The sequence below is a fragment of the Calypte anna genome, chromosome 1 (genome assembly GCF_003957555.1).
Source record: "Calypte anna isolate BGI_N300 chromosome 1, bCalAnn1_v1.p, whole genome shotgun sequence".
Classification (NCBI taxonomy): domain Eukaryota; kingdom Metazoa; phylum Chordata; class Aves; order Apodiformes; family Trochilidae; genus Calypte; species Calypte anna.
In genome coordinates, this window is record NC_044244.1 from 86203374 (window position 1) to 86220852 (window position 17479).

General features: G+C 44.3%; 1 protein-coding gene across 2 annotated transcripts in view; it reads right to left on the bottom strand.

Moving 5' to 3' along the window:
* The window catches only part of LOC103536984 (alpha-2-macroglobulin-like protein 1), a 31131-nt gene that overhangs the window by 12098 nt on the left and 1554 nt on the right, over positions 1 to 17479 (bottom strand). For both annotated transcript variants that reach the window (XM_030465164.1, XM_030465156.1), the window contains exons 3-24: positions 17427 to 17471; positions 16979 to 17123; positions 16337 to 16389; positions 16007 to 16027; positions 14700 to 14859; positions 14001 to 14085; positions 13511 to 13622; positions 12380 to 12488; positions 11325 to 11434; positions 10751 to 10915; positions 9111 to 9335; positions 8179 to 8242; positions 7598 to 7743; positions 6930 to 7076; positions 5627 to 5800; positions 2388 to 2493; positions 1727 to 1835; positions 1407 to 1632; positions 1074 to 1200; positions 818 to 939; positions 608 to 659; positions 210 to 293 (exon numbers count right to left, since the gene is read on the bottom strand). In XM_030465164.1, coding sequence (XP_030321024.1) covers positions 210 to 293; positions 608 to 659; positions 818 to 939; positions 1074 to 1200; positions 1407 to 1632; positions 1727 to 1835; positions 2388 to 2493; positions 5627 to 5800; positions 6930 to 7076; positions 7598 to 7743; positions 8179 to 8242; positions 9111 to 9335; positions 10751 to 10915; positions 11325 to 11434; positions 12380 to 12488; positions 13511 to 13622; positions 14001 to 14085; positions 14700 to 14859; positions 16007 to 16027; positions 16337 to 16389; positions 16979 to 17123; positions 17427 to 17471 — 2587 coding nt within the window. The remainder of the gene's footprint in view (positions 1 to 209; positions 294 to 607; positions 660 to 817; positions 940 to 1073; positions 1201 to 1406; positions 1633 to 1726; positions 1836 to 2387; positions 2494 to 5626; positions 5801 to 6929; positions 7077 to 7597; positions 7744 to 8178; positions 8243 to 9110; positions 9336 to 10750; positions 10916 to 11324; positions 11435 to 12379; positions 12489 to 13510; positions 13623 to 14000; positions 14086 to 14699; positions 14860 to 16006; positions 16028 to 16336; positions 16390 to 16978; positions 17124 to 17426; positions 17472 to 17479) is intronic.

The following is a 17479-nucleotide window of genomic DNA, read 5'->3' on the forward strand; positions in this document are numbered from 1 at the left end:
AAGTTACTCCACTATTTGGGAATCAAACCAGAGCACTCTTTATTAGAGGAATAAATACTGAAAAGGATTGCTTGGCTCTCTTTCCAAAGGCCAACATCACACCCCATACAGTTTATCTCACGAGGAACAGGGTCAATGCACTGTTAAAGCCAAAACGCTGTGCAAATTCTTCCCACTGGTGACTCAAGAGCAGATAAAGCCTTTCTCACCTATCACAGAGAAAGTGGCTCGGCCAGATCCCTCCAGTACTTCTGCAGGCAACGTCAGGGAGAACTCCTCAGAGATGGTGTTATCTGAGGAATGCAGGACCCAGAAATTTATCCCATGGAAGAAGTATCACACAGAAGTGTAACATCCCAAGAAGACCCAGGTGAGGCTCAGTGTGACATTGAGCCACAGCAGCCAAGACTTGCAAGCAAATACCTCAATACAGTAAACTTTGCTAGGTAGAAGATAGACATGGACAAATTATAGTGATTGTTCCCCTGAGCATGGTTGATGCCACCACTGCTTGCTCTCTGACACCTCCCCCCCACCTCAGGCAGTAGCCCTGTCCCTCCCATCCTTCCCTCATGATCAATAGCAGCGAGGGATTTTTGTCCCATACCTGCAGCACAGAGAAAGGCATTTTGAGTCTTCTCTTGCAGGACACCTCCTGCCTGCAGATGGAGAAAGAGTAGTTCAGATAGGTAAAGCAAGAAAGGAAGTCAGGAGGCCTGTCAGTTTCTAAGAAAGGCTAAATTTTCTCTTAGCATCTCGCTAGCTGCTTCACAGAATGACCCACTGTTCCCAGATGCTCTCCACTATATGGTCTAACCTTCACAAGTAGAGGTTTTATCACTGTGTCTCTCTCCCCTTTCAGAGGTTTCACAGCAATCCTGTTACCACACAGGCTGTTTGAATCTTCTGCCATGCAGCTCACAGTGACATTCACTTTGCCTGCAATGAACACAGAGGCACACTGATGAGTACTTGCAGCAGTGCATCTGAGCATCAGGACCAGATGTGCAGAGGCAGGCAAATTCCACCCATTCTTCCCACCAGCTGCCACACATCCCTCTGCTCAACCTCACCCAGCTTGGTGGCGGTCACGTTCCACTCAAATGTTTTTGCTTCATTGGCACAGAGGCAGATGGTGAACTGGCAGTCAGGACAGGCATCCACCTTTAGTTCTGGGGTCTCCACAAGAGTGGTGTGCACCTGAGTGTGGTGAGGTAACCAAGCACACATTTGCATAGTGTTAGTACCAGGCACTGCATAAAGTAGAAGACACCATGTATCATGAAGAGAGAGGCTGTGCTTTCTGGACCAGATGCCAGTATCTAGGGCTTCTCAGAAGCTCATAACTTGCCTTTGGGCTTCAGTTTTCTGCTTCAACAGGGATGTGTGATTGGGGGAGTACTCACCTGCATACAGTCCTTGAGGTAGTTGAAGACAGTGGCTTTTAGGCTGAAAGTCTCTCCTTGGATCACAGAGTATGGCAGTGACAGATCTACAAAGAAAGGCTGGAAAACCCTAAGAGTAGTCAGAGGAGAAAACCCAAAGCCAATATCAGCAACACAGAATGTGTTGGCATTCCATTCTGTGATGGTGTCAGGTACAGCAACTTGAACAGACGCACGCCCATCATCCCTACAGCAGGAAGAGAGAGAGGAGAACTTGATCAGAAGCAGTCAGAAGTCTCCAAGGCTCTCTCTGGGAAAGGCAAGTAGAGGCTGCTACCAACCCGATGGAGACCAGATCCCAAATCCAGGTCTCTGGGAAGTGTGTCCGTGGTTTTGGCTTCCTTTTGTTAGGAGACTGAGGTGCAGAATCACTATAGGCAACAAAATTTTCTGCAGAAAAGCAAGTGATACCTCAGAAAACAGCACATGTAGCAAGGTGGAATTACTTTTTCATTCACAGGCAATTTAACACAAACTGTAAATGCTTCATACACAGAATGAGAGTGGACAGGGTAGGGTTTTCAGTGAAAAACTGACGGTGGCTGGATCTTTGAGGAACACAGCTTTAGGGAGACAGACTTGGATGGAATTTTGCTTAGGCTTAGCCTGACAGATCCAACAAGTTTGGTCTGGCTCCAGTAGAAGAGAGCATGCTCAAATGGATTTGCAATCCTTTAAATGATCTGTGAAAGTGCTGGTGGAGATCAAACTACATTTTCTGTGAAGAGTGCAGAACACAGAAAGAGTCAACAAAGCACAGAGATCTGAGCTTTTTTCTGTGATTTATGGATCAGGCCCACTGAATGGAACACAAGCTTTGTTCCTCTCATACACAAACAAGAAACACAGTAGGATGGGCATCTGCCATCTCAGCTGCAGGCTCGCCAAAACTGCGAGAAGGGATCCCCTTTAGTTAAGGGGATGGACACATCCATTCCTTACCAAGAAGTGTGGCTTTTCCATGATACATCTTCTTCTCAAATTCTGGTCGGATACAGGAAACTGGTTTCTTAATTCTAGCATTGGTTAATATTTTCATACGCAATTTCTGGGAAAACAATGAGGAGAGTGCATCAGTGATAAATAGAAACAAGGAACTTTAAAAATATCTAATGGTAGCAGGTATCATAAAAGGGATGGTGGTAGCTGAAACATTTTAAAATGCTGCTTGTTTCTATACACATGCATAGATTTACAGGCTCAGATTCTGTCCAATAGATGAAGAACAGAAACCAGCTTCTAGGGAATACTGGAGCCAATCATTACTTCTCGTAACAGTAAATGAAAACTTCATATACCTAACCCTTCATATACCTAACCCTATTCATATAACTAACCTATACAATGAGCCCAAGTCAAACACCACACATCCCACAAAAAATTTAAGAGAAAAAAATCATCAAGCTTTAAATCTCTGCACAATTTTAGAATGGAAAGATCTGACTGGCTGTTAAGACAAAATCACTTTTACACAACTTAGTACCAGTCTTGGCTTAGAAAACTGATGAGGAACTTGATCACAACTTAGTATGGATTCTGCTTTTGTCTGAATGAGACTCTAGCTCTCAGGGCCTGTGCTTCACAGGGTGGAAATATTGGATTGAATGTCACCTCATGTACATGGACTGAGAGGAAGACATAATCACATCAAAAGAATGCTTTTGATCCAGTGAGAAAGCCATGCTTTGGTTTAATGGTCTGCAAGATAGCGAGAACTCTTCTAGTTTCTTTAAGTATCAAAGTCCTTCAGGGAGAGTATAAGTCCTTACCTTCTCTGTGATGTTGCACATGCCTGTGGATTTAGTTATATATTGCAGGAAATTTATTAGTTACAGGATCACTAATAATTGAGATATAGTGAGATCTCCTTTAACTAGCATCCAACATAATCTAGGTGTAAACATCTAAATGTTGTATGGGGTAATATGGCTGAAGAAGTCTTTGAAAAAGGCAGAAAAGTAAACTGCATAATACTAGTAGCTGGTTTTGCTATAAAGAGAAGGGACCTGACAGATCCAGTTCCTGGGAGTTAGATGGCAAGATGGGCACTGGCACATCCCTATGGATGTGGTCAGCAAAATTGCAACCATGTCTTCACCCTCTAATAATAAAGAGAGACAGACCTTATTGGGTAGGGTGGGATTTTGGAGGATGCACATTCCCAGGTACAGTCCGATTGTAAAGCCCCTTTATAATGTCATCTGAAAGAAACACGGTTTTTCACAGGGCCCTGAACTACAAGAGGCCTTTGAGCAGATAAAACAAGAGATAGCCCATGCAGTGGCCCTGGGACCTGTCCAAACATGACAAGAGATTGAAAATGTGCTCTACACTGCAGCTGGTGAAAATGGTCCCATCCAGAGTCTCTGGCAGAAAGCACCCAATGAGAATCAAGGCTGACCCCTTGGGTTTTGGGGTCAGCAGTATGAAGGTTCAGAGACCAATTACACTCCAACTGAAAGAGAAATATTGGCTGCCTATGAAGGAGTTTGAGCTGCTTCAGAAGTGATTGGTACTGAGGCAATGCCCCTCCTGGTACCCCCTCTGCCAGTTCTGAAGTGGATGTTTAAGGGGAGGATCTCATCTACACACCATGACACTGATGCCACCTGTAGTAAGCAAATTGCCTTGGTAACATAGCAAGGTTGAACAGGAAGCCCTGACTATCCAGGCATCATGGAGGTGATTGCAAACTGGCCAGAGGGTAAAGATTTTGGAATGCCACCAGATGAGACAGTAAACTGTGCCAATGAAGCCCCTCCATATAATGAACTTTCAGATTATGAGAAGTTTGCTCTCTTCACCAATGGATCCTGCCCTCTTGTAGGAAGTCAGTGGAGGTCGAAAGCAGTTTGGAGTTCTACATGACAAGTCACTCAAGCAGCTGAGGGGGATGGTGAATCCAGCCAGTCTGAGAAGGTAAAAGCCATCCAGCTGGACATGGTTGAATGGGCAAAGTGGCCAATGTTTTACCTCTGCACTGACTCATGGATGGCAGCAAGTGCCTCATGGGGGTGGATGAAGGGATGGAAAGAGGAAAACTGGCAGTGCAGAGGGGAAACCTATTTGGGCTGCCACTCTGTGTCAGGATATCACTGCCCAGCTAGAGACAGTAACAGTAAGGGTACAGCATGTGGGTACCCACATACCTAAGAGAAGGGCCAATGAAGAACATCAGAAAAACCATTGGTCAGACCAGGCAGATAAAGCGTTTCAAACAGATTTAGACTGGGAGCACAGAACTGAACTGTTCTTAGATTACTTCAGGTCACCAAGGATGAGATGCAATGCACCAATGGGGCCCGTGAGCAGGGGGTGGATTTAACTTTAGCTGCTGATCTTCTGGTCTTTTATAGAGTATAGCAGGAAATGGGAAGGAATGGATCCCTCCCTTTTCATTCCACCCCTCTCAGAGTCCAAAAAGCTCTCCTTCTTTAGTTCTTCATGTTCAATTGGTGACAGATTCTGTCTGGGGGGAATCAGGATCTGTATTCATAACAGAGAGTTCTGTCAGCCTGAAAAGCCCATACAACTCAGACTTCACTTCAGTCTTCAGTCTGTTCAGTGTGTTCAGTGTATAACTCTTCTCCTATTCTGAGGTGCTTTTACTTGCATTTATTTCTTTAACCACCATTCTCCCAGCAGCAGCACTGCCTTGGGTTGAAGTTAGCAGAATGGTGTTTATCTTTTTCTGGCTACTGTGTTTGTTGGTGCATTAGCTTTCTGTCATTTGTCTTGACAGTCAGCTCTAAAGCTAAATTGTGAAGAAGTTTTTTATTAAAACTGCTTTGAGGAGAAGTATCAAGAAACTTAATGGAACGCAGAGTAAAGAGGTTTGCAAATAAAAAAATAGCTAAATGGCAACTGGGCAAGATATGGTGCTCAGGTCTCAGTGGGATATTTTTGCCACTCCATTGTAGATACGGAAATCTAGACTAAGATTATTCATTTTTACACCGCCTTTCTCTAAGCAAGTGCATGATGCTTACTCATAACTTTTAATTTTTTGCCATAGTCTCCAGTTGGGTGTGCCTAGCCAGATGCAAAAGGCACAGGTGACTTGTAGCAGTGAAAATCATGGCAGATGAAGCTTCCAAAGAGTAAATTTTTTTAACCATTCAGCATAAGCCTACTGGCAACTGCTGGCTCAGGAGAAGTTTGGTACAGGTGTGGAGACTCACCTTAAACAGATTGAAGACATCAGCATCACTTTGGTACCAGGGTGCTCCCATCAAAGCCTTTTTGTGGAGACCAGGCTCCTGAGGCAGGCAAGGGTATGCCTCAAAGTCTTCCAAATGATAAGGGAACCCTCGTCCTCCAATTGTGAATCTGTTTTCAAAGACCTCATCATAGAGCTGCAATGGAAAAACAGAGGCCTCAACAAAGGACTAGTATGAGTACAGGTCAAATATTTGGATTGTAGCCCCCTATTATACTTCATAAAACTTTGCCATTGAAGAACTTGACATTGGCCCAGTTTATACTTAAGTCCATGAAACACATGGAGTGGATGTATGCAAGTAGTTCCTAGTCTGCAGACTTTCATCTCTGACTGTTCAAGACTATGAGCTCTAGGGTAGAAGATTAGGATAAAACTCGTGATTCAGTTGGAGCACAAGTCATTGGCACATCTGACTTAACATATTTAACAATTATCACTCTATATACCTGTCAGTAGATGATGCAAGTGCTTTGCCCTAGAACAGCATGCCTGTAAAATGGAACACCAGATCATATGGTGTGAGCTATATATAGGTGCAGCATGTGCCCCTGGATTTGGTGAAGCTTCTCTGCAACAGGCTGGTCTGCTATAACTTAACTTACAACAATGTAGGATGCATATATATATGTATTATATCTTATATACATTGTGGTAATATGTTAGAATTTACAGTTCCTGGCGTTTTTTTGTTCTAAGTCTTGAATTAATTCCTCTGAAACACACAACTTTAATGTTATTTCCTTCATTCCTTCTAAATTCTCAGAATGCACCTAGGTGCCTACAAAATCCCTTTTCACCAGCTACTGTGTGCACTGGGTGCTGTTCCCTCGCTACTGTTTTATAAAAAATGGCTCAGGTGCACAGTCTGATCTGTCATATATTTACAATTTAAAAACGTTTGGGGCAGAGGGATAGATGGAAGATGGAAGAGCAGAGAGACAGGCAGATGTGAGGGAGGCTGCTAATGGCTCTCCCTCCCAGCAAAAAGTACCAGCATCATTTTGAAGCTGCTCTTCCTGTCAAACCTTGCAGTACTCTGCAGCACGGACCCCTCTCCAGGCAGAGGCCCACTGTGCAGGGCTGATGTATGGAGAACATGATCACCACATAACTGCTCAGAAGAGGCAGGGAGAAGGGGTAATGCCAGGGCAGCCACGTAACAGTGCAGCTGTGTTCTGAGACTGACTGTGGGCTTTCTCCCACCAACACATGGAGACAGAAGGCAGGCAGACACCAGGGTCACCACCACCAGCTACACTCACTTTGTCTGCTGTTAGAGTGTTATTCTTCTTCATGAGGACACTCTTGTCAACAGCTTGGACAGAACACAAGGACCCTGGAGCTGCCTTGAGGTTCAGACTGACTTCGGATCCTGGGACTTCCTCCTTCTGTGAGAAGTCCAGTGCTACCTGGAAAAGAAGACAGGGTCAGGGAGCACTGGTATGTGAGATCCTGTGTCTTAGGTATCTGGGCAGCAGAGGGAAAGACAGAATAAGATAGGGAAAGGGTCTGAGACGATGAGATGGGCTCTCTTAGAAACCCATTCAGAAGGTTACAGAGGCTGCAGTGCATACAGCCCAGCCAGATTTGCTCTATTACCACACATCCCCCCACCCCCTCTGATCCAGAGCTACCCTGGGGACTTAAGCAGGCAGGCTTCTCTGTCAGGGAAACCATGAGGGATAGTGTGTCCCCAAGTCATTCATGGGGAATGGAGTGAGAAATGGGAAAGGCTTGCCAGCCAGTGTTGGCAGTGGCAGGATTAGGAAATAGGGGAAGAAGGTGGTTACCTGTTTTTTTTCTCTATTGAAAATACTGGTTTGGCATGTAACCAGCTTACACCATTTGGCTGAGCATAAAACAAGACCAGGAAACACAGCAGGCCAGAGCACATCAACAATGTTATCGCACTCCCTGTGTTTCCACTAACCTTGTGTCTGAAGCACTTTTCTATTTGAAACTCTTCCGCATCAGCCACCACCTCTCCATCCAAGAAGACTGCATACAGAAGAAGCTTGATGTCAGGCAGGAAGTCATTGCCAATAGGCAGAGTCAATGAGAAGGAGCCCTGGAGATCTGCACAGGATAGAAGCAAGGAAGAGAGGGAAAGAATTCATTTGAATTAGTTCATTGAAGTAGAACACACAGTAAGAATCAAAGAGAGTATTTAATAATTTCTACCTGCAGATAAGAACATCCCACATAGACACTGTCACAGATTAACAATAAACCCAGGATACTGGCCACTTCTTTGGCTCATTTGGCAAAAATATTCCCTTTCCCTACTGCACCTTAGATAAACAGGCAAGCTACACAAATTTCATATCTTCTCAAAAGGTTTGAGCAGCAAAATCATAACACTGGATGTTAGATCAATTAGACAAGGCAGGAGAAGGGCAGTCACCTAGAAGGACACTGAACTGATAGCAGATTGTGTTGGTTTAATGAGATGGACCACCACTGAGAACTCAGTTCAATAGTTTCCACCTGTAGATAAGAATATCTACTCACTCTCATGCTGAGTAATTGGCACCTCCTTTTCTCCACTGAAAAGAATCTTGCCTTTTGATATCACCTGAAGAGCAAAGAGAAAAGCTATTTTAACAGTCAGAATTCTGACAGCATGAGGAGAGTGGGAAAAGGATGAGAAGAGAGAAGGACATCTGACAGATGCTGTCACAGAAGCTTCTCTGGCAAGTCATGACCCTAACAGCTCTGCAGCAGCGATCTAGGAAGGGATTTGAGAGGTGTTAGCTAGGCAATGAGAAGATGTGGCCTCTTACAAAGCCAGAGGTGTGTCTGAAGATACAAGCAGATGTTCTTAAGCCTCACTGAAGTCTGATCTTCACTTAAATGGATACAGTACTTTTTGACTATACCAATGAGCACATTTCAGTAACCAGGATACTCATAACCACTAGGCTAGGCTGTAGTCACACTCTGCTTTGGGCTCACACTCTTGAAAGTGTACTTAATCAAAACGTTATTACATACTTCTGGAATGCATCACAGTCCTGTGCAATTTCAAGTCTTTTCTTGTAAATATACAGGCTAGGGGAGGTCAGCCCCAGAGACTGCCCCCAGGTTCACAGGAAGATTGCTCCAGACAGAGGGACATGGAGTATACCTGCTGGGCCATAACTACTGGACAGAAACCAGGTTAGACCTTTACTAGCACTCATGTGAACACAGTAGAAAGTAAAGAGAATGGCAGGTATCTGTCACCCAAACTTAAGTCAAGGCAGTCCTAACAAAGTGAAGTAGCTGGGGTTAAGAACAGGTCCAGTAGATGGAAAACAGGAAGAGGTTCAGGCAGAAGAGAACTCAAAAAGTTGCTTAAACTAGCCTGGAAGTAGCTTACCCTTTCCCTTGTGCAGTTGGAAAATGGTAAAATGCCAGTAAGCATAAGCTTGCCCTGAGATATAGGTGACTTCTGTACTCACCAAGTAGCAGAAGTCAACATGGTTTTCTTTAGAGCTGAGTTTACTCCGGTCAAGGATATAATCCACTTGAACTTCTTGCTTTTGATCACAGGGCATCACATCATTCCTAGCCTTGATCTCAAGGAAGCTATTGCTCTCAGAGTAGAAAGGTTTTAGCCAGTGGAAGCTCTCCTCAACTCCTGTGTGACTTTCAGAAGAATCATTATTTCCAAGGCTGTAGCTTCCCTTCAGAGCACAAAAACATGAGCTGGAAATCAGTATCAAGTGATACAAGGAAGGCTGTACACCTGCTGAAAACACTTATTACCTGAGCCAATTGCAGACCACACATCTGTATACATAAATCATTCTTCTGTTTTAATTTAGCTTTAGAATCTTATGAGACTTTCTCTTACAAAGTTTTCGCAAAAGTCGAAGTCTAGCAGATTTGCCCACAATCTCATTTTTCCTCCTTTTTCCATGAGCACAAATCCCACACAAGACTATAACCCCACCACAGCACCTCGGTTTTATCAGCTTGTGCTTCTACTCAGTTGTTCTGAAGCACAAGAGGCACTAAAACAGCTTCTGTATAGTGAGGCTCTACCTCTCTGCTGATAATTTAGGGCTCTATGGACTAAATCCATGGACCTAGGAACAAGAACTAGATCCTGTCCTCAGGTTCTCTGAGAACAGAAACCTACCCTAGATTACAGGGCCACTAGTCACCAAATCCTACTCAGTCAAAATAAGGAGACCTCACCTTGGATGGATGGAGGGTTCATGGGAAAAGATCTGGAACAATTGTTCCTGTCCCTGAGAAATGGGTGATAATACGAGATGGTACTCCTTGGGCATACTGCCCACATCAGCTGCAAAAATGCAGGTAGGGGGAATGTGGGTGTTCTGCCAGGATGTTAATAGTGAGCTCCAGGTGTAGAATCAAAAGCTCTGAGAAGAAGCAGCTGTAGTGAAATGAGGCAATCAGGTGTTGCTAATTACAAGGTGGGAGGCGTGATCTTGTGCCCAATTAGGGCTTACCCCAGCTGCACATGAGCAGGATTGGGCGACCAATAAAAGGCCCATTTGGACCTAACCCAAGCTCACACCTCCCACCTTGTAATTAGCAACACCTGGTTTCCTCATTTCACTACAAGCAGCCAAGTGCTTCAAGGTCCAGTGTTGAGAGGGAGGTCAAGAGTAGCTATCTGCCAAGCTGAGCCTTGAAAAGCTACATGCCACGGCAGGGCAAGGGCAGACACTACAAGTGGAGTTCAACAGAGACAGGTGCCAAGTGACAGCTCTGTTGAGCCACCTCCAGAGTGGAGAAAGGGGGGATTTCCTCCAAGGAAGCATTCAGATTAGCAGATGTTTTTAGTGGAGTCAAGGGAAAGAGAGGGGGATACAAATTCTTAGGATCATGCTGCAGCTCAGGACAGCAGAACACCTTTGGTGACCACTTGGCTGAACTGTTGCAGCACAGCCTTCAGTTTCACTGAGGAGGTAGCACTAGAGAGTAATTAAAGATTCTTCTACATATGTAGTCAAATGAGACCAGGAGCCAGAGGACTGTGCTCTAAAACCTCAGATTTCTTCCACTTTCTGTACCATTTTTCAGTCTACCTTCACTCGATCTTCCTTTTTCTGTGGTCGACACTGACCTTCAGAGAAACCAAGGTGCTGTTCCAGTTGGTAGTATCCAGAGAGAAGTGGACTTCCCCGTTTTCATCTGTGAGGAATGACAGGTGTGTTTCCTCCTCATTAACATCAACTGTTAGGTAGACTGTTTCATTTTGGAGGGGAGACATGATGCTGTGGCAGAACATCTGCAGAGAAGGCGAGGAAGTTAACAGCCTGTTGTGCCATTCTCTGAAGCACTGCCAGTGCTTAACAGGTATTGCTCCTGTCACTGGGCTTTCTCAGCTCTTCTAGCTTTCAGACTGGTTGGTAGGATACAAATAAAAATGCAATAAACATGTAAAAACAAGAATGTGCTTATGTTAAGGACAAGAAATAAATGGTAGTTCAGCTGAATGAACCGGGAAGTCCAGAGACTGAAGTTGGCCCCAGAATTCCTGTTCAGGGAATATACTAGGTTAGGGTGGGGAGAAGAAATTGCTTCCACAGAAGGCCTCACTCATAGCAATCTTTCCTGAAGATTGTTGCTTTCTGCCTACAAAAGATTAGACTTATGACATATTCTCAGCAGAAAGAGAAAGGATCCATGGCTGTTACCTTCCCTGTGTATGGTAGTCCACGTTTGTAAAATGCATGGAGGTTGATAAACTCTATAGACTTCATCCTCGTTGAAATAGGAATTAAAACCACTTCCTTATTCTCTGCTCCTGGGTAGAGAGATGAGAAATGTGTTAAACACTAGCAGTGCTCTTAGGGAATTAGAAGTCAAGAAGATGCTTCATCATTACCTAAAGCATGTACAAAGTCTAAATTTAGGACAGAAAATGCATTTCTCAACCATTCTGGACTCTCTGCTTCATGACATAACCTGTAAGTATATATTTCTCTTTATCTATAATAAAGCAATAAACTAGATGACTTTAATTACAGACAGCTGTACTGTAGACACCTAAAAAGAGCCTTAAGGGCCCAACCCACAGTAACAGTTCAAACAAGGGACACCTCCAGTTGCCAGAAATAGGTGCACAGTAACACTGATGCTAAAAAGGCAGTCATTAATGTGTCAGACTAAAAAGGAGTAGAATGGCATTCCTTACAGCAGGAGTGTGCATAAGCAGCCCTGCCTCAGGCGTAGGAAAACAGAGGAAAGAGACTGTGGGGAGGGACTGTCAGGATCATAGGATCATATAAACATAAGACAGTGGGAGTTAAAAAAGACCTTAAAGTCTAGTTCCAACTCCCATGCATAAGCAAGGACACCTCCCACTGGACCAGGTTGCTCAAAGCCCCATCCAACCTGGCCTGGAATGAGGCTCCCTGGGCCACCTGTGCCAGTGTCTCACCACACTCACACTAATGAATTTCTTCCTAATGTCTAGCCTTTTCCAGCTTAAAACCCTTTGTCCTATTACTACATGTCCTTGTAAAAAGTCGCTGTCCTGCTTTTCTGTAGGCCCTTTCAGGTGGAGATGGAGGGTGGAGAGGATTATGAAACCTGATAATAGTAAATTGAAGAGGTACTAAAGACCACCATGCCAGAATATTTGGAAACCCTCAAGTTATTTTTTCAAAGGGAATTCAACTACTGCAGAAAGTCTAAAACCGAAAAAGTTGCTTATAAGGAAGAAAAAGCTTCACAAATTCTCTAGTACCTGTTCCCTCTTCCACCATTTCTGCTGCTGCAACTATGAAGCTTTCATCTTCATTTAATTGCAAAGTCTGCGTCTTCACCGTAAAAGTGGCACAGCCATTCTCATTTGTCTGTAGAAAGAGAGATATGAACGGAGAGAAAGAACATGATATAGAGGAAGGTGAACTGTTCCACAGATTCTGGGAAATCCTAAAGAAGTATTTCTAAATCCTTGGGGAATGAATGGAAGCTCAGTAACTTCAGAAACCCATGATAGATACCTCAGCCAAAGAAGAAAATCAACAAGCTTGGCTTGAACAGCCACCAAAAAAGTGGCAGGAAAAAAGTGCTTAGAGCAAAACATGTGAGGGTTAATTGTATCACAGACAAACTCAGGAGACTGGATCAGACTCAGATTCTGAAGCTGAAAGAACGTGAGCTAAATGTAACCTCATTCCTGAAGCCGTGCAGGCCTGATAAATAAACCCTGACAGTGTGGCTTTCCAATCATGACCATGTCTGTGACAAGACCATGTTAAACAAGCCAGCCCATTTACACTTTGCAAGAGCTTTGTCAAACGTGAAGGCAGAAACTGGGTACAGTCAGTCTGCCAGAGAGGGGAGGTGGCTGAACTGCTGCTAGACATTCCTGCTCAGTTCTCCACAGAACCTTGAAGGGCTTCTTACTTGCCATGTGAGAATGAACAAGCATTCACTTGGTATTTCACACAGCTAAGAGAGGACACCAGCAAGTTTAGAATGATTCATTAACTGCATGGATACAAGAAACAGGGCATTAAGCCACAGCCCACCTGATGCTTCAATAGTTTGTTTATTGGTAGGAGAAATCACAGGACCAAATAGACCAGTGATCTGATTGCATACAATATGATACAGACTCTTGGAAAGACCCCAGGCATCATTACTTATACAGAGCTTACACCTTCTCCTGAAACACTGACTCAGATATGGGCAGGTAGAGCAGTAATTCATGCAACAGTCACAGGAAGAGGAATCCCTGGTCTGATCAAGGCTAGTGAGTGGGAAGAGAGCAGATTAAACAGTCTGGTGTACAAGAGTTGTGTCGAGGCAAATGAAGGAGACAGATATTTGAAGCAGGGTATACATTCCACTTTCCTATTTGTCCACCTACCTGGCTGTCTTGCTTCATCTTAGAAGAATCAGTTGAATTGCTTTCCAAGTCCAGGGATAGCGCAGTCAAAGAAATACATATCTTCCCTTGAATGGGCTTCCCATATGTATACCTGTGTCAAAGAAAAGAAACTTTCACCTAAAGACTGGCTGCTTCAGCAGAAATATTGATCCAGGCCACACACCACCATCATCAGGGGGAACTGGAGCCTGAGCCAGCTTTGTACCTTGTTTCCTCAGGAACTTCAGCTCACCCCTTAAAATCAGTTTGCAACCTCCTCCACTCATTATATTCAGCATCTTTAGCATTCTTCAGCCTCACAGTAAATAACCAGGTGTGAGAAGGATCCCATTGCAGACAGTGATCTGCCTCCTCCAACCACAGGGTAATGCAAGAATATCATACTGGAAGTCTACTTCTCAGCTATGGGCTCCCTGGAGGTGATTGTGGAGTCAGAGGCCAGAGATCACAGAGGTTATCATGTACTCACTTGCCACAGACATTCAGCTGAAATTCCTCATCTGCTATAGTGATAAATGGAGGGTGCTCAATCTCTATTTCAAATTTTTTCAGCACTGCATAGAAGACAGGAAGATAAGGATGGAGGAAAAAAAGCAAGACTGAGTATGGACACTAACTATAAGCAGTTCTGTTATAACTACAGTCCAGGCAGGGAAAAAGACAGCAATGTCCCTAGGTAATCATCAACATGCTGCATAAGGTGATGCAGCCCTCCCTTCAACTACACTGCTCTTTATGTGCTGCTACAATCAGGTATGGGACTGCTTTCTAATCCAGATCAGCATAAACGTTTTAAAATGGCACAAAGCTTTTTCCTTACCTACATCACTGCAACTGAATGGGAGTAAGAAATTATGCCACTTCCTATTATAGCAGCTGATTGGAGTGGACAGTAAACCTAGCTTAGAAAAAGGTTACAGGGAGCAGCAGAAAGTGTTCATCACATTGCTCAGCTGCAGCTAGAATGAGATGTCAGACCACAGCCTCTCCTTTGTACCTTGTTCAACTGCAGTACTACCAGCCCAGCATAAGAAGTGCACCCAGACCCATCTGTCCCTGTCCCCAGTCTGCTGTTCTGCCAAGGCAAAGGCAACACGGCCACATCACTGTGCGCTCTTCTCCAGCTGCCCACACTGTTTTCCCTCACCTCTTCTGTCTTAAATCTCACCGTATTCATCAACTTGGAAGGTTTTCTCGGCCATGTTTTGTTCCACTGAGATGGTATACTCCCCAAGCAATGCTTCAGAGGCCAGAGGGAAGGACAGATCCACAATGCCCTGTCTTGACTCTACATGCAGCCACTCAGCAATGCGGTTATGTTCAGGATCCTATTTGGGAAGGACATGAAGAGCCACAAAGTCACAATGGAAGCATGGGTCCCTAGCAGGTCCAGCCATACTCAGGCACAAGAAGACACTATGCTGGCTTACCCTTGCCCAACTAGAGAGGATATCAGGTCACCAGGCAAGATTCCTTCTCCTCCCTCCAGTATCCTTTCACTGAAGATTAAATTGCAAAAGCTGCCAAGAATAGTAAAGCTACTAGGAAGTGGTAGGACCATAACAATGTAGGAAAGAGAAGCAGCTATGCTACATCAAGTGGTCACTTAGCCTTCTGATTTGTGCTCTGTGCAGACAGAGTGTTGGGCACAGATTCATTACCGCTCTGGTTCAGCTGTGTGCATCAGAGAGTGTTGGTTTGAATGAAGAACCTAGGCTGACAAGGTAAAATGTCAAAAAAAATTCTGAAAAAAGACTTCAACTGAACCTGAACAATAACCACAAAATTATGACTTTGCATTTCTGGCACAAGTCTGTCCAGAAGTTAAATGGAAGAGAGAATGTCATGGTTTGAGTGGACCAGGATGATTTTTGGTACCAGCACGAAGACCAAAAAAGAGGGTCTTTAGGACCCTGTGGGATCCACAAGTGGTGGCACACAGAGGGGTCAATATTCCCTCACATTCCCTGCCCATCCTCTCTCAAGGTAATGCAGACCATCAGCCCCTTCTCTCTTTTGCCCGCTCCTTTCTTCCCTGCTCTTCCCCTGCGCTCCTTTACCCTCAGCTCAGCACTGTTCTGTAGAATCCACATCCACCAGGTGCTGGGAAGACCCTTGAAGCCTCTCCTGATTCAGCCGTGCTGCAGGAGGCCCTTGGGCACCCGTCCCTGCCAGCATCGAGATAGGGCTATATATATATGTGTATATATTTGTACACATATTTGTATATATTCCTATACATTTGTATATATTTGTTCCTTATCCCATGTGTTACTGCCTTTCCCCTGTTCTAGGAAACCCGTTTCAGTTTTAACTTCCAACTTCTAAGGTCTGTTGTCCTTATACCCCTTTAACCTTCCCTCGGGAGGGTGGAGGGAGGGGTAATAGTAATTCTGTCCTCTGGTTTTTGGTGTTCCCAGACTGCTAAACCAGAACAGAGAGACCCCTCCCTTAGGTCAGTTCTTTGTCACTCACCTGCAGCCGTATCTGGGAATACTGTAAAACAAGAAAAACACAAGCTGAGTTTTGTACAAAGCAAAGCAGCATCCATATGAAACAATATTAATAATACTGCCTGATGTGAGCCCCTGCCCAAAAAGTTCTGGCCCATTCAAACCCCGTAGAAAGCCTCCTCCCACTAGCTTACACTGCAGTCTTTCTCTAAGGGACCAGTGGCTCCCCCTCAAAGACGATTTTTTTGGTGTGTGGTTTAAAAGGCATGAATGGAGGTGTCTCTTTTTCATAAGCTTCTCAACATGTCTCTTGCTGGCTCCTAGTTTTATAAAAGTATAAGGTGGTACTCACCTCATTTTTGATGACTTTAAGGTCCTCATCGAGGTTTACAATTCGAAATTTCACTGGGGATAAAAATAATAGGATAGTAAAGTATTTTGGCTGCAACATGTCCTTGGACAAATCTGCGTCTCCTTGTCTGTTTTATTTATCACCTCAGAAATATTGAGATCTTTACCCAAACAGCCCTCCTGAGCACCTTCCACCCCATGCATCTGCAGGCATAGTTTACTTGGAAAATGATGTGTTAAACAAGGGGGCTGGTCTGTCTGTAGCCTGTTCATATTGTGTAGACTGTGAAGTAACTCTCTTGTTTCTACAGATTGGAACTGTAACTCTAGGCTTTACTCAAATATTAATATGAGTTTTCAGAAAAGAGTAAGAATTTGTTCAGTGTCATGGAGTATTCTGGCTTGCCATTCAGGTCTCACAGGAGATAATTCACAAAAACCATCCAGGAGCTGCAGCCTGGGCATTTGGTACAGCATAACTCAGAGGGGAACATCCTGACTTACACTGTGCCAAATCCCAGAGATCTGCTCTCTTCCATCTCCAATAAGCTTAGTTTATTAAACTTGGTGAAATCTTCTCCCCAAATGCAGGTGATACATTGACCCTTCCCTCTCCATTTCCATATACCACCTCTTGCCTTACCTGTTTCTCCAGGTTTGTATAAGCCCTTGTCTGTCTCTACCAAAATTACATTCTTCTGGGGCTTGACCAGAACTTTCTTGCGACCCTCAAACAGCACATTGTCCCCACTGTGGATCAGGACATGCAGAAAAGCTACCTCGTCTGGCTGTCAGGTTAAAAAAAAAAACAAACCAAACTGCCTTACCATTACCTGGAAGGAGAAACAGAGGAATCTGCCGTACCAAAATCTCCAAATTCCCTCTTCTTGCTTCCCCTCCTGTGATTTAGCTGCCTCCCTTGTCTCCCCAGCTCCTCGTTCTCTTTTCTCTGCCTTTCTCCTTGTCATGTTTGCCTTTTTGCTGATTTTTTTCCTTCCCTTTTCTATCTTTCCCACCCTGCATCTCCATCATTAACATGGTTTAAACCCTCTAGTTCGTAAGAGGAGAGGCAGCCAAGAGAGGTGTCTTACGTGTGAAGTGGAGTCATCTCTTTTCTCAGGAAGGAACTCTGGCACCTAGGTTG